Below are 16,574 nucleotides of genomic sequence, written 5' to 3'. Positions count from 1 at the left end.
TATCAATTTGCGATTTTTTTAAATATATATATATAAATAAATATGCTTTCTATGAGATGGTTGGCTAAAATCCGATACATGTTATAAACGTCAACTATCAAAATACAAGATGGCTGTCTGTCGGCCATTTTGTTCTTTTTCTGATCAGTCTCAAAATTGAATAGGCATAACAGGGGACAAAGGGGAAACTAAAAATGAAGTGCGAGAGAAATCTCTCCTGTAACTTCAACATCAGGGGGTCCAACGTGTTTGGTATGATGAGCGCGTATTTTGGTATGAGAAGATCAATATGGCTGACAAACACCGCTTCAGACCCCGCCGGTGAGTACAAAATCCTTGATATTTCGTTAGCATAGAATATGACAGATTAATGGAGATTGCGTTTCGGTGACAAAATGTTTGCAGTTTCCAATCATGTATGATATATTTGCTGACAGTATATGGTTTAGAAGTTATTGAGCAGTTAACGCGATATTTTGAGACAAAAATCAACACCTCACACCTATTTTCCACTAGATTGATACTTTCAAGTCGAGTTGAATATCATTGTAGCACATATAATCAACTACTATCACTATCGAACCCAAATCAAGCCAAATTTGACTCGCTATAATGCCCTATATTCCCATTACCGATCAGTTTAGTTTGGTGTACGCAATCATTGGTATGTGTCGCCATGCATGTATACGACCAGATTTGGTATGATGCGTTTTTGTATTTCGTGCATGCAATGCCCAATCTGGCTTGTTCAAAATGCTCCTTTTTATTTTCAGGCTCTTTCTGATCAGTCTCAAAATTGAATAGGCCACCTGAATGTTGTTTAGTGAGGTGGTCACCAACTACTACAAGGAGACCGAATCTCAAAATGTCCCTTGCTGTTCACGGGGCGATAAACAAGGCAAACATACAAGCTTTCAATAAATTCCAATGACAAGGATTGTAAATGGATGGACAACTGATGGATCGCATGCAGATGTAGGGTGATTTGATTAATACCAAAATAAACATCTATTATAATAATTGATATAAACTTCTGAAAAGCGACTTTTTAAGAGAGAACCTGGGATGTTTTTATAAGTTTTCATATTGATTTTGGTAAGATGGATTGGTACAAAGTGTCAACCAAAGGTTCGTATATAATTATAGGCATACATAGTATACATACATGTAAAGATATATAACATATACATAGTAACACAACTGACAAAGGAAGACAACTTCATGACTCGATCGTGACCTGACCGGGCCTCGAACTCACGATCTACGGCACCCAATCGCCTAGCTTGAAATACCCGCAGCTTATACCGCTGCGCTGCGCCACATCAGCGCTGTAAAGATAAATATATATGGAGAGTGGGTTTGGCAGTTTGTGTCCCTGTAGAATGTAGTATACATAAATAAACACTTACATTATGTATTTGATATTTAATGATAAAATCTGTACATGATATGTTTAATAGACCAACAAATTGTCTCTCTAAATATAAACAAATTGTCTTCAATACTATTTGATGTAATGGCCCCGACATGAAAGAAGTTCTATAACAATACGTCAATAGCATATATATATACATGTATATAGTAAAATATTGTTTGAATCCTTCGAATAAACACTCTGAAGAACTGCCAAGATGTGACTAAAGTTCTAAAGATGTGTTGTCAAGTTTTTCTTTTTTTTTTCTTTTGCTTTTTGTTTATATAATATAAAGATATACATATAATTATTTTATTACATTTTTACCAATGAAATATCAAAAATTATTCATTCCATAAAAGTTATATTTTTCTCTAGTGAAAATATGTTATACATGTATGACGTCATAATGCAGGATCGAATATATATAACGTCACGATTTAGCCTACATTTGTGAGCTATTGACAAGGACCACAATGAATTCTGGGAGATTTTGAGTTGCCTTGGCATATTTTGCTATAATATGTAATAAACAGAATAACTAATAGTATCTTCAGTAATACCAAATATATTTCACTTGTGTGCCTATATATTTTGATATTTTTCACTTGTGCTACGTACTCGTGAAAAAAATATCAAAATATTAGCCACACTCGTGAAATATATTTGGTATTACTGAAGACACTGTTAGATATCCTCTATATACAAATGTATATAGTTGTTAAGTATAATCTCTCAGAAAAGAAAAAGAAAAAACTTGACAACATGCCTTCAGTACTTTCGTTGCATTTTGGCGATTCTTCAGACTTAATATAAACTGTCAAAACAGGAATTCAATAAACAATAATAATTATGCATAATGTGTATTCTATCAGGTTTCTTAATCCAGATCTGATATTAAGATCAGGATAACAATAAACAAATTTACGTTTCTTTCTTCTTTTTTGTAGAATCAAAAATAAATAGCAAAAAAACATCACCAACATTGAGTTTGTGTCAAACAAAATCTGTTATCACTGTAAAAATGTACACAATTTAAATTAGATATTTGTGCAAATTGAGGCTTGAGCAGAATACATCTCTATATTGTAGTTACACAGTATAAATGATAACAAAAAAAAAAAAAGTTAACATATTTCAATAACAAAAAACATTACTATTGTATATCAAAAACAGTGTAGATACTATTGTCAAAAACCGATTGTAAGTGCATCATAAGCATTTATGCATACATTTATTTCACGAAGTACAGTTTTGGTCTCTGTTTGTTCTTATGGGAATAATTTGTGACAACTGCCTGGTAAAATTAATAGGTTATCAAATATTGTACTGTGAGAAGTGAAATCTTTGCCATCTAGTTTTTGCCCTGTTTGCCCTCATGTGGGCCACAAATGATTAAAACCAAATTAAAGTAAGAAGAGGATTGCCCTGTTAGGGACATACCAGTTAGACATTTACACACTGAGTGGTTTGACAAAGTTTGTAAAATGAAAATGCAAAACTTCACGAATAAAATTATGGTATGGTGTAGCCAAATGACTCCCCACCCCCTCCCTGCAATTTAAAAAAAATATATAATCTGTTCTCATATTGTAATACAAACAGATAGGCAATTATTCCTACAAAAATTTGCAAAATTTTCATAAGATCGAACACTGTCTAAAAAATAATATTAAAGAGCTTCTGTAAATAGAGAAAATATACTAAATCTCAACCAGGTGAAGCTTGCATAAAACTGATGAAGAGCAATAACTACTACAAAAATTGTTGGAATGTGTTCATTTGATAATACCGCAGTATTAATCTCGTCAAAGGGCAGTAACTCACACAAAATTGGCAGACTGGACTCAAAATTTAACTACCATGATTGTGTATGGAAGAACACTCTTAACACCAGAAAGTAAGTATTGCATAAAAATGCCAAAGGGCAATAACTCTCACAAAAATTGTCCAATGTGTCCGAAATCGAACTCAATCTGGAAAATCTAATTACAAGACTAATTTACAAAAACATAAATTGGTCGTCAATCTGACAAAACATACAAACAGAAGGATGTACGCATGCACACATGGTTGGACAGGCGGACAGCCGCCCTTTTCCTTGTTTGAGCAACATTAAAACTTACACAGAATACAAGATCAAACAAATAATGACCTAGGAGATTTTCGAAGTTTTAAATACATGTATTGAAAAATTGTTTAGCACATGGCATGATACGGAAATATTTGAAAAAAAAGGCCAATATTTTTTGTATTGCCCTTTAAATTACTTAATGAACTTTTCATCGGGCCTGAAACTCTTCTGTAAACAAAATGAAATCAAAACACAATGATAACAGTCAAATTGTTTTCTTTAAATTAATAAAAATGTTCATGATTTTTTTCACAACAGTATATATTAAAAAGTCGAATTATTACCATTTAAATACTTATATAAAAAATGTTTATGATTTTTTTCACAATAGTATATAATTTGATAAACATCACAACATTTTGAGATATGGAATTTGTATAATGGGTATAAATATATTTAGTGCAGGTGATGTGAGTTCTAGGCCCTGACTGGACAGAAATCGCCAAATGTTAATTCTCACCTTTTAATTGTATTTTCATGTAATATAGAATTACACCGGATTAGCTTTATACCAGATTAGCTATGTATGAAATAATATTATTCTAGTTTAAATGTTAATCATGATATATAAATACATATATAAATACAGTGAAACCTGACTTAACCGACACACTGTCTTTCCGACCATATCCTTCAGAACGGTGTCCTATATACTCTACTGCCATTGCCAACACTGTCTTTACCGACACACTGTCTTACATGACCATATCCATCGGAAACAGTGACCTGTACTTTACTGTCATTGCCAACACTGTCTTTACCGACACACTGTCTTTTCCGACCATATGCATTGGAACAGTGACCTACATGTATACTCTACTGTCATTGGCAACACTGTCTTAACCGACCCACTGTATTATCTGACAAAATGGCTTTGTCCCACAGTGTGATGGTAATGTCAGGTTTCACTGTATTATAATACTGTGTATTGCAAAATAGTTCAGTTTAGTTGGATTACAGCTTCAGAATTTCTAACAAGTAATTTGCTTTAAATGTTATCTAAAAGTGTTTTTATACATATACAGTGAACATGAGTTGATATATAAATGATCTTCACCAAATAACATCACAGTTGGTTATACATATACTGTATGTACAAAAGTCTTCTTTTTTTTTTAGCATTTTGAAAAATAATGCACTCATATCACCTTGGATATATGTATTGTACATCAACATTATTTTCTTCACAGAAGCCGTAGCCAAGCACGATACATTTGTACTTATCAAATTGATGGCACTAAGATAGTGCAATAATAGAATAATTATTTCAGGCCAGAAAAATTATCAAGTTAACATTGATATTATTAACTTAGCTAGATGGATCATGAAAAATACTAAGTATTTCAATCAAATTTTACTTGAGAGAAAGGGTAAAGAAATGTCTTACAAATACCCTGATCTAGCTATTACATTTTATTACTAACACTATTTAACAAAGGAATAAAAGTAGTAGTTCTGACACATCACCCTGGAGAACAACACCGTTAATGCTGATATACATACAAATATATTACATTTTAGCACATTTTGTTATTTATCACAAGTGCATAATGAGGAGATATCCCAAACATTTTATATAGAAAATGAAAACTAATTTTATTAATTGCTGGGATTTAAATTACCATAAGGGGAAAAAAGATTACAATAATCCCAGCAATGCTTTTTGTTAATTCCAATTGCATGTAAATGTGGACATTTTCATCAATAATTTTTTTTTTTTTTAAATAAATATTAAATAAAAAAAAAGTTCTAGGAATTTAGCAGCAAGAATCATTGATAAATTATACATATTATATTATAATAATATAATATATAATATTGATTAAAAAAAGGAAGCTTCAATCACAACACACCAGCGTCACCAGTGTCACCAGAGAGAAGTGATCTGCCCTCATACCGGGAAGAGACGTCAGCTCTACATAGTTTACGATGTTGATGGTTTAGCAATTTCCAAGTTGGTGGGAGAACGTCAAGGTAAATCATCTTAAACAAATATGGCATTGGAATGGTTTCAATCAAATGCGATTTAATAAAATAAATTTTCTACTTTTCATTACCGATAATTAATAATATTAAAAACTGATATGCATTTATAAACAACTTACAGTGTATAAAAATTATATATTTGTAACATGTTTCCAAATATAGTAAGCATAGCAACAACTAATAATATATAAATGTATGGCTGACAATTTATATATGTACAAGTATAAAAATTACTGTTTTTAATATTTACAAAACACCACACATATTGCACCAAAAAGCATTCTTCAGAGAACTTGTAATAAATGGATCGTACAATCAAACCATGAATTGTAGTATTAAACTTATTTCAAGAAAGAAGAAGTTATAGATGCATTACTTCAAAGTTCAACGATCCCTTTCTTCCTAAAAAATTCTCCGATTTGTCAGCAGGCTTAAAGCGACTATAACTGTAAATTCTAAACTCATGAAACAATGATGCCTTCTTATAAATAGTGAGATAGGTTTAAGATATATAGCGATACACAAGGCTATACTGCATGTTAAATATGATCTGTCAATATATATTTTGGGGTTGTAAAGCACTGTTAACCCCAGTTTTCTTACGGTAATTTTTACAGTTATAGTCGCTTTAAGGTAAGAGCTTACAACGCTTATGTACAATGTAGCCATTACGTATATCTTGCTCATTAACAAAGCAGGAAGCTTTTTTACAAGTCAGGGGAAGCTGATCACATACATGAGCACTGATATTGTAGGAGGATTAAATTTAATCGAAATGATTAATTTATTCATTTATGATTATTACGATTACAGTAAATAACAACAATGTGCAATAACATATTTCTTTAAAAATTATAGGATCTACAATATTCACGGGAAAAATTTTAGGTGAACTTTTCAAGAAAACAACTCTCAAATCAAATAAATAAATTTAAAATACCTTACACTGTTTTGTTTCCACTGTAATAATTGTAATAACGGAGATATTGACAATTTTTTTCTGCCAATTAACTCATTATCATCATACCAAAAATAGTTAACAATCTAATCAAAAACAGATGTTCAATGTCCTTTCTGTAAACTCCGTATGAACATACTGAGTTTACAGAGTGGATAATGAACATCTAATTGTTATCATATATAGTTACCTACCAATTTTCAACATTCAAAAAGATGCATCTCTTGTGAAATATTCAAGAAGTTTCATACATTTTTTCATGACACAATATATAGTTACACCAATTAAAACAGAATTTTTTATCACAAGGAAGTATCATTGATCCTATAACAATCAAATGAAAATAAATAATGAGGAATAGCATAATTCTATCAATATTCTTTACGCTTTAATTTTATTCTCAGAATATAACTTCACTTAATCTGTTTGATCAAATAAAATAATTTAAAAATTGAATGTATAATTGATCATGATCAATGATGTAAAATTATTTCGGAGGGATTTATGTTACAATATACACAACTACAAGCATATATGTATACAATAACGATAAGGCATAAGATCAATTGCATTCAAATTATTGAAATTAATTTTTATATTAAATATCATTTAAAATGTTTGATACAAAGAACAGCTACTTCATAAAAAGTATTGCTAATAGGGCTTAGGGAAGGGTTTTTTTCAAACTGGGATATTTTCAGAAAATTATCTTGGCAAACAATTGCATATTTTTAAAAAGAGCAAGCACAAACAAAAGAGATTAAAAATATTCCATCGTTAAGTGAATCATAAGTTTATAACTGCACATGCTATTCCGATGGAAACTAAGAATTTATAAAAAAATATTTAAGCGAAATGTTTAAACTTCCTTCCATATTTGGGGAATTTCAAGTTAAGAAAGTTATACAAACAAAAGTTAGAAAGCTCTTTTAAGATTTGGATAAAAGTTCAATAAAAATTCTGTGAAAAAGATCTAAACATCAATCAAGCATTGCTGGATAAGGCATATGAGGCATACAATGATTGTGACCTGGAGTTATCCAGTTAGGACACAGCGATGATATTTTGGGAACTGTTGTTTGAAACTGTAGATTCTGAGGAAGTCTGCATACTGAGGCGGTCGTCGTGGCGAGCAGATTTAAAGAGGGGTAAGTCTGTGTCAGGTCTGTCATTAGGACCCCCAGGTTTACAGCACGTTACATCCGTGAATAAGTCACTCACACAAAACACCTGGCAACAGAAAATATTTTCTATTTGAAGACAGATAACTTCTTCGTGATCTTTACTATGAGAAGGTATGTAAATTTCTCTATGAATCGCTGCTTAAAGACAAATATACATTTATTTATCAGTATACTTCCAGTTTTAAATATGAGCCAATAAAATACAAATAAGTGTAATTTCCATATAACACACCATTAAAAGACAAATGAATATAATTTCAATATGACTCACCATTAAAAGACAAATGAGTATACTTTATGCATGAGTCACCATTAAAATTTAAATAAGCACAATTTTAGTATCACTCATCATTAAAAAAACAAATAAGTATCATTTCAGTATGACTTGCCATTAAAAGATAAATGAGTATGATTTCAGTATGAGTCACTATCAAAAGACAAATAAGTATACTTTAGAGTATGACTTACCATTAAAAGACAAATGAGTATATTTTCAGTATGACTCGCCATTAAAAGACAAATAAGTATAATCACAGTATGAATTGCCATTATAAGACAAATAAATATGCTTAGAGTTTCAGTATGTCTTGCCACTAGGAGACACACCAGCAAACTCTCAGTATGACTTGTTTAGAGTAGGCAACAAAAGATCAGTATAATTTCAGCATAACTCACCACCAGAGCACACACAACAAGTCCCACCACAGCTCCCCCTAGAACGTCGCTCCAGTGATGCATGTAATCAGAGATGCGTGACAAAGAAGTGTAATAAGCCATGTAGAACAGCAGGACTTGGATGAATGGTCGGAGTAACCAACACTTTCTCCATTTAAATCTCACTTGGAGGTAAATCTGAAAAATATCAGTGTCTTTATCAATTTACTCCCCAGATATGTCTCCATGTAAAAGTCCCTGTTGTTGAAAGACTCAACTTAATGCTTAAATTAAATTCTATTTTTCTTCCAAGATGTCTTCAAAAGATGTTAAAATGGAATTCTCATAATACAGACTTTTGCTAGTGTAAGTATTTCAACAATTTTGACATCTATAGGTCAAGGTCACATCTGTTCCTCAAACTTTAATTGGTGGGGCTTCGATCATCACATGAACCAACCAGCTCATTGCCTTAATTCCAGGGCTATTGGTTACTGGACCCCTGTGACCTTGAATATAGGTCATGGTCATTTGTTTTTACAAACTTTGTTGGAGTTTATCCAAGGAATGTATCAGCCAGATATTTTCTATCTAGGACTTTTGATTATTATGAAGAATCTGTTTAGGTGATTCAACAAATTTGACACCAATGACCTTGGATATTGGTCAAGGTCATTTCTTTTTCGAATGTATGTTGGGGTGCATGCATCCAAGAAATATATCAACAAAACATCTTGATTCTAGGACTTTTCATTACTTAGAATAAAATGTTAATGTTTTGCAACAAATTTGATCTGTGACATTGAATATGTGTCAAGGTCATTTGTATTCGCAAATGTTATTGAGCTTCATGCCCAAGAACATATCAGCCAAATATCTTGATTTCAACGACTTTTAGTTATTGATCTTAAGAGCTGTTTAAAAAAATTCAACAAGTTTCAAACTTATTTTCATATGGATGATATTCTTATTTAATGATGTTGGGTACCATAAAGATCAATTTAGTACATAATGAAGCAAAAACATTTTGTATTTTTAAAAAAATCAACAGAAGTAAGTAATATTCCAAAAATATCTTACCATCATATACACAAAACAGTACATAGTGATGGATGTATGTCCTGATGGAAAGGAAAGTCTGAAAATAAACAAATCAATAACAAATCATTAAGTATTATTAACGATCATGTATGTAATGGGAAATATCAAAAAATAAGTTTACTGCAGGACATTATATATAGTTAGGCAATAGACAATAGGGTTGGACTGGCAATAGACAAAGATATATAGGGTTGGACTGGCAATAGATAAAGAGATATAGGTTGGACTGGCAATAGACAAAGAGATATAGGGTTGGACTGGCAATAGACAAAGAGATAAAGGGTTGGACTGGCAATAGACAAAGAGATATAGGGTTGGACTGGCAATAGACAAAGATATATAGGGTTGGACTGGCAATAGACAAAGATATATAGGGTTGGACTGGCAATAGACAAAGAGATAAAGGGTTGGACTGGCAATAGACAAAGAGATATAGGGTTGGACTGGCAATAGACAAAGAGATATAGGGTTGGACTGGCAATAGATAAAGAGATATAAGGGTTGGACTGGCAATAGACAAAGATATATAGGGTTGGACTGGCAATAGATAAAGAGATATAGGGTTGGACTGGCAATAGACAAAGAGATATAGGGTTGGACTGGCAATAGACAAAGATATATAGGGTTGGACTGGCAATAGACAAATGATATATAGGGTTGGACTGGCAATAGACAAAGAGATATAGGGTTGGACTCGCAATGGAATATGAGATATAGGGTTGGACTCGCAATGGAATATGAGATATAGGGTTGGACTGACAATAGACAAAGAGATAAAGGGTTGGACTGGCAATAGACAAAGAGATATAGGGTTGGACTGGCAATAGACAAAGATATATAGGGTTGGACTGGCAATAGACAAAGAGATAAAGGGTTGGACTGGCAATAGACAAAGATATATAGGGTTGGACTGGCAATAGACAAAGAGATAAAGGGTTGGACTGGCAATAGACAAAGAGATATAGGGTTGGACTCGCAATGGAATATGAGATATAGGGTTGGACTGGCAATGGAATATGAGATATAGGGTTGGACTGGCAATAGACAAAGATATAAAGGGTTGGACTGGCAATAGACAAAGAGATAAAGGGTTGGACTGGCAATAGACAAAGATATATAGGGTTGGACTGGCAATAGACAAAGAGATATAGGGTTGGACTGGCAATAGACAATGACATAAAGTGTTGGACTGGAAATAGACAAAGAGATAAAGGGTTGGACTGGCAATAGACAAAGAGATAAAGGGTTGGACTGGTAGTAGACAAAGATATATAGGGTTGGACTGGCAATAGACAAAGAGATATAGGGTTGGACTCGCAATGGAATATGAGATATAGGGTTGGACTGACAATAGACGAAGTTTGGTTTGTTTTTGTTTAATGTCCTATTAACAGTGAGGGTCATTTAAGGACGTGCCAGGTTTTGGAGGTGGAGGAAAGCCGGAGTACCCGGAGAAAAACCACCGGCCTACGTCAGTGCCTGGCAACTGGCCCACGTAGGTTTCAAACTCGCAACCCAGTGGTGGAGGGCTAGTGATAAAGTGTCGGTACACCTTAACCACTCGGCCACCGCGGCCCCTCAATAGACGAAGAGATAACCACCACACAATATAACATAAAAACAAACAGAGAAATTCCTCATAATTTTCTTAGTATCTTACAGTCCCAGAATAACTATATTGAATGACAACTAATAAAATATCTTGCTGAGACTTTTCTTTGTCTGTCTTTACTTTACCTGGCCTCCTGGATTGCTGCCAGATCTGTACCAGTGCACACTGATGTCTCAATGTATCCCGTCATCGCTGAGCAGTTTTTTATATCAGGTTTACACACGGTCAGGAAATGAGGCCGAAGTCTTCCGAGGCTATATTTAGCAATGTCTGTGGTCAATTGGGTCACTGCTGCTCCGAATAAAAATGCACCAAGACATTTATAAAGGACCTCAATGTAACGTTTCTGTAGTGCCCCACAATGGCAGCTCCTTTTAAACACAGATATACGCAGGCCTTCAGTTATTGTCATCTGTAAACAAATAAAAAAATTAATGATATTGTGACACAGTAAAACCACAGCAGCTTGCCATGTATGTTCCTATGACCCAGAATGGAAAATTAATCAAGCATGACCCATCCTTCTCAATCACTTAATAAGTGATCTAAGAGGCATGGCTTCTAGGTGATCTAGGGGCCGGCCCCGGTCGGGCCTCTAAGTGATCTAGGGGGTCGGGCCTGCAAGTGATCTAGAGAGTTGGGCCTCTAAGTGATCTAGAGAGTTGAGCCTCTAAGTGATCTGGAGGGTTGGGCCTCTAAGTGATCTAGAAAGTTGGGTCTCTAAGTGATCTGGAGGGTTGGGCCTCTAAGTGATCTAGAAAGTTGGGCCCCTAAGTGATCTAGAATGTTGGGTCTCTAAGTGATCTAGAGATTTGGGTCTCTAAGCGATCTAGAGAGTTGGGCCTCTGAGTGATCAAGAGAGTTGGGCCTCTAAGTTGGGCCTCTAAGTGATCTAGAGAGTTGGGTCTCTAAGTGATCTAGAGAGTTGGGCCTCTAAGTGATCTAGAGAGTTGGGTCTCTAAGTGATCTAGAGAGTTGGGTCTCTAAGTGATCTAGAGAGTTGGGCCTCTAAGTGATCTAGAGAGTTGGGCCTCTAAGTGATCTAGAGAGTTGGGCCTCTAAGTGATCTGGAGGGTTGGGCCTCTAAGTGATCTAGGGGGTTGGGCTTCTTAGTGATCTAGAGAGTTGGGCCTCTAAGTGATCTGGTGGGTTGGGCCTCTAAGTGATCTAGGGGGTCGGGCCTCTAAGTGATCTGGTGGGTTGGGCATCTAAGTGATCTGGAGGGTTGGGCCTCTAAGTGATCTGGTGGGTTGGGCCTCTAAGTGATCTAGAGAATTAGGCCTCTAAGTGATCTAGAAAGTTGGGCCTCTAAGTGATCTAAAGAGTCGGGCCTCTAAGTGATCTGGAGGGTTGGGCCTCTAAGTGATCTAAGGGGTCGGGCCTCTAAATGATCTAGAGAATTGGGCCTCTAAGTAATCTTGAGGGACGCCGGGCCTCTAAGTGATCTAGGGTGTTACTTTTTCATTCTGGGTCATAGAAACGTGTCAAGCTCCTGTGAGTAAAACCAGACAACTTTTCATTCTGGGTCATTGATCATCGGAACGTGTCAAGCCCCTGTGAGTAAAACCCCACTTACTCAAACCCATATCACACAAATACCACCTATTTGTTGAACTGTTTGTTTGGTCCCAACTGTGTCCTTACAGATGTATTCTTGAATTTAGCATATAATACATAACTTGTAAACCAACCTTGAATAACACTAACCAGTATCTGTCGAAATAAATTTTTGATACTGTTATTTTGAAACATTAGACTCTATATCCTATCTTATAATCCCTCAATATAATACCATCCATCAGGGATCACCACAATTTCAAAATGATGGATTCCATGTTATGATATTTCAAAATTTTCTTGACAAATGGTGACAGTTTCACTACAGAATGATGAATACTCACACAGATGATCGGGATACCGAAGGCAGCGAGGGAGGCTGCCCAGGTTGGAATGGTGTCAGGTTTGTGTGGGTGCATGAGACTCTCATCATCACAGTAGAATCCACGATGGAACGGCTCCACAACAAGTTTTAATATCAGGATTGGCACTGACACTAGAAATAAAATACAAATTAATCAAGATGTGAATATAATTCTATTTAAATTTACACTTTCTTTCATATCACTGGGATTTGCAGCCTTCTAAAAGTAATTAGGAAATAACACCTGAATGCCATCCTTTGGGGACAGATCAATGTTTCTTAATTGTCATGATTCATGATCAATTGTCAAAAATCAAAAGATCAGATTATACAAACACGTTGACTGGACAAGGCAGAAACATGTTCATGATGAATCCGGCAATCCTTCGTGTTTCGCAGATACTCCTCGGTTAATTCTGCGGGATATGTTTACTGTAAGCGTACATATTTTAGCGGTAATCCTATTTTTGCGCTTTTCCCTTTTGTAGCATTTGTGCTAATTAAATTATATTTGAGCTAATTGAGCTAATTAAATTATATTTGAGCTAATTGAATTATATATATATACATGTATATAATTATGTGATTTTCCAACAGAAAATCATGAGAGGAAATGCCAGAACCAAATATCAAGGTCGGTATAAGACTGAGATCCAGATTTGACAGGGGCCGGTTTACTCCAACAATATTAGAGCCTAATAGAGGATAACACTGCGAGAAACTTATGACAGGCGTCATGTAACGTCGGTTGAATTGGCGTCAGAACAAAAAAATAGCCAGAGACCTCGATCTAGCTAGCTGAAGTAGGGCTGGTTAAGCCAGATTGTGTTTACCGGTGTATGACTTTTGGGATGCTTGTAGCAACTTGGATTTATGAATGAATACACAAATTTACACTTAGTGTGTATATACGTCTATATATAAGTATAATGCCTAAAGCATGACAACATGATAGGAACATCCATACACACATACGTTACGGTTGAGTAAACATACTGTACCAGATCCTCAACAGGGAAATAGGATATGGTTATATACCTATACCTGTTTGACCGCCGGGTATTACTGATTTAAGGTCTGCACCTTGGACTTAAATGGTGCCACATGACTGATCGAATATGGTGTAGGGACAATTAATATTCAGAGTAAATCTTCCCATGATTTAGAAAATAACACAAAAATTACAATGGTTCAATACTATACTTTATACCATTTCATGTATACGTGTTATTACACAATTAAAGGTAATTTTGTAGTTTTACCAGTATCAGAATTAAAAAACACAACTTGAAAAATCAGCGCCTGTGCACGTGGCTGTTAAGAATTTTGTATCAGATGTACAATTTATGTTTGAATCCAATGAAAGTTTTAGTTTATGATCATTCCAGGGATAATAAGATGAATGTAAAAAACGTTTGAAATTCCAATTTGTAGTGTATTTTCTATGATGAAATATTAAAATTAACATTACAGCCAACATGAGAAAAAAGTAATTAATATTCAGAGTAAATCTTCCCATGATTTAGAAAATAACACAAAAATTACAATGGTTCAATACTATACTTTATACCATTTCATGTATACGTGTTATTACACAATTAAAGGTAATTTTGTAGTTTTACCTGTATCAGAATTAAAAAACACAACTTGAAAAATCAGCGCCTGTGCACGTGGCTGTTAAGAATTTTGTATCAGATGTACAATTTATGTTTGAATCCAATGAAAGTTTTAGTTTATGATCATTCCAGGGATAATAAGATGAATGTAAAAAAACGTTTGAAATTCCAATTTGTAGTGTATTTTCTATGATGAAATATTAAAATTAACATTACAGCCAACATGAGAAAAAAGTCTGAAATCAGATTTTTATCTGAAAAAATTCTCATGCATGCCATTCATAAATATTAAATAATTTACTTTGAATTTTTTTTATATTATTTTGAATTTAAACCTTTGAAAAAAAAATGTATAAATTGCTTTATATTTATATATATATACTGGCAGCCCAACATATAGATAAGGTACCTAGACATACATGTATATAAATATCATTCTAATCTCAAGTGTGTAGGCTCTATTTGATTTAGAGACTGCCTGTTGACCGTTTCAGGATTGTCCAGTTTTACCTCGAGGGCCTGGTACAGGACTTGCTAGGCATCCGTTAATCCTATGACCACTTGTATATGTACAGAGAACACCTTCCTTGTTTGTAAACTCAGAGCTCAGCTTCTAAAAAGCTTTGTCAGCTTAATGATTTTTTTTTTAATAAAAAAATATTTTCAAATCCAATGTAGTGTGTATTTATTTTCTAGGGATGTACATTTATAATACATGTCCCTGATCTACATGTACATACTGTACATACTGTACATGTATATATGTAGACAAATGTTTTCAAATTTTGTCTTTAAACAAGCTTTAGAGGAACATGTACTGTACATACATTGTATGTATATATGTAACTTTAACAGGGGAGGAAAAATGCAACGACCACACCCAGACTTTAACTGGGCACCTCCCCGGCCGAGTTTTCAGGCCTTGGCCAGAGGAAACTCTGGCTAGGGATCTCTGAACTCTAGACGGACTCTCTTACCATTTGAGCTACCTGGCCACAGGCATGCCAGTTCAGTTACACTACATTACAATACGGTTTTTTCTATAATTTTTAATCATCATCAATTCTGTAATTAATGTTGCTGTAGCATATACATCTGTGAATAGATTAATAAGACTCCAGGAAAATTTAGATGTCAGTTACATAAGTTACAGATCATATAGCTGTGATGCTGTAGCCTTACTGAAAGAAGTTTTGTGTTGTAAGCCTCAAAATGAAGGAGACATGGTAATTAAGATTACATGAGTATATATATCTGATGATAGGAGTTTGACCTTCTAACAATAAGAATATATAATAATTTATACAAAATACCAATGAAAAATCATTTCTAAAGTATATTTTTATATGGATTTTTAATCCATATGAAAATACACTGCATACTTTTTTAAAAAAACCCACATTTTTATAGTACGCAGGAAATTTTTATACATCGATAAGAAAATAACCCCGATTTTTTATACGGTTTTACAATGTATATGAATACTTATATTATTGTGTTGCTAACTGATGTCATATGTTACTCAAAATCCCGAAACCGTAACGCGTGCCCCAGTGTGCTAAAGCTGACTGTGCTTTTACCACCCGGATCATAGAGACTTCCGCTGTCATGATTTACCGGAGTTGTGTACAGTAAGATTTATGTAGGAACTTACATTGAAGCAGAGTGGTATTACTTCTAGTTGAAAACATCGCGATCACTGTGGTTAGTGTATGTACACGTTACTAAAATAAAATGATTCCATTGCAAAACCGTGAATAAAAAAAATGTCATTTACCCATGTCGACATAGTTAACTAATACGAACCTGCTGCCAAACAAGAGAGATCAATGATGATCTTGAGAACCGCAGAGCCATCCATCTGCATGGTAAAGTCATAATAACGTGACCGTATGTGTATATTGTACACAGGTGTCACCCCGTTACAAATCGCCCACAGGTTTGATAACCGGAAGTAAAGAATTATGGACATTCGATATTTTCTTGACTTATCC

At 34.2% G+C, this 16,574-nt stretch overlaps 1 protein-coding gene across 1 annotated transcript; it reads right to left on the bottom strand.

Annotated features, from left to right (window-relative positions):
* Positions 1-1,410: 1,410 nt before the first annotated feature.
* Positions 1,411-16,573, bottom strand: LOC117326176 (phospholipid phosphatase 1-like). Its single transcript, XM_033882815.1, has 6 exons — positions 16,387-16,573; positions 12,945-13,096; positions 11,169-11,455; positions 9,411-9,468; positions 8,352-8,528; positions 1,411-7,722 (listed from the first exon to the last, which is right to left on the bottom strand). Exons 1-6 carry the CDS (start codon positions 16,550-16,552, stop codon positions 7,537-7,539), a joined length of 1,026 nt encoding a protein of 341 aa, XP_033738706.1. The 5' UTR covers positions 16,553-16,573; the 3' UTR covers positions 1,411-7,536.
* Position 16,574: the final 1 nt, after the last annotated feature.

Source organism: Pecten maximus, chromosome 4 (genome assembly GCF_902652985.1).
Source record: "Pecten maximus chromosome 4, xPecMax1.1, whole genome shotgun sequence".
Classification (NCBI taxonomy): Eukaryota; Metazoa; Mollusca; class Bivalvia; order Pectinida; family Pectinidae; genus Pecten; species Pecten maximus.
The sequence above is the reverse complement of the archived record's forward strand: the minus strand, read 5'-3'. Positions and strand labels throughout refer to the sequence as shown.

Excerpts from the sequence above, each read along its gene's own strand:
- LOC117326176 (XM_033882815.1), bottom strand. The coding sequence starts at position 16,552 with ATGTCCATAATTCTTTACTTCCGGTTATCAAACCTGTGGGCGATTTGT. Across the intron at positions 11,456-12,944 it reads TCGGTATCCCGATCATCTGT|ATGACAATAACTGAAGGCCT; the intron begins GTGAGTATTCAT and ends ATTTGTTTACAG. Across the intron at positions 7,723-8,351 it reads TTGTTGTGTGTGCTCTGGTG|GTGTTTTGTGTGAGTGACTT; the intron begins GTGAGTTATGCT and ends TTCTGTTGCCAG.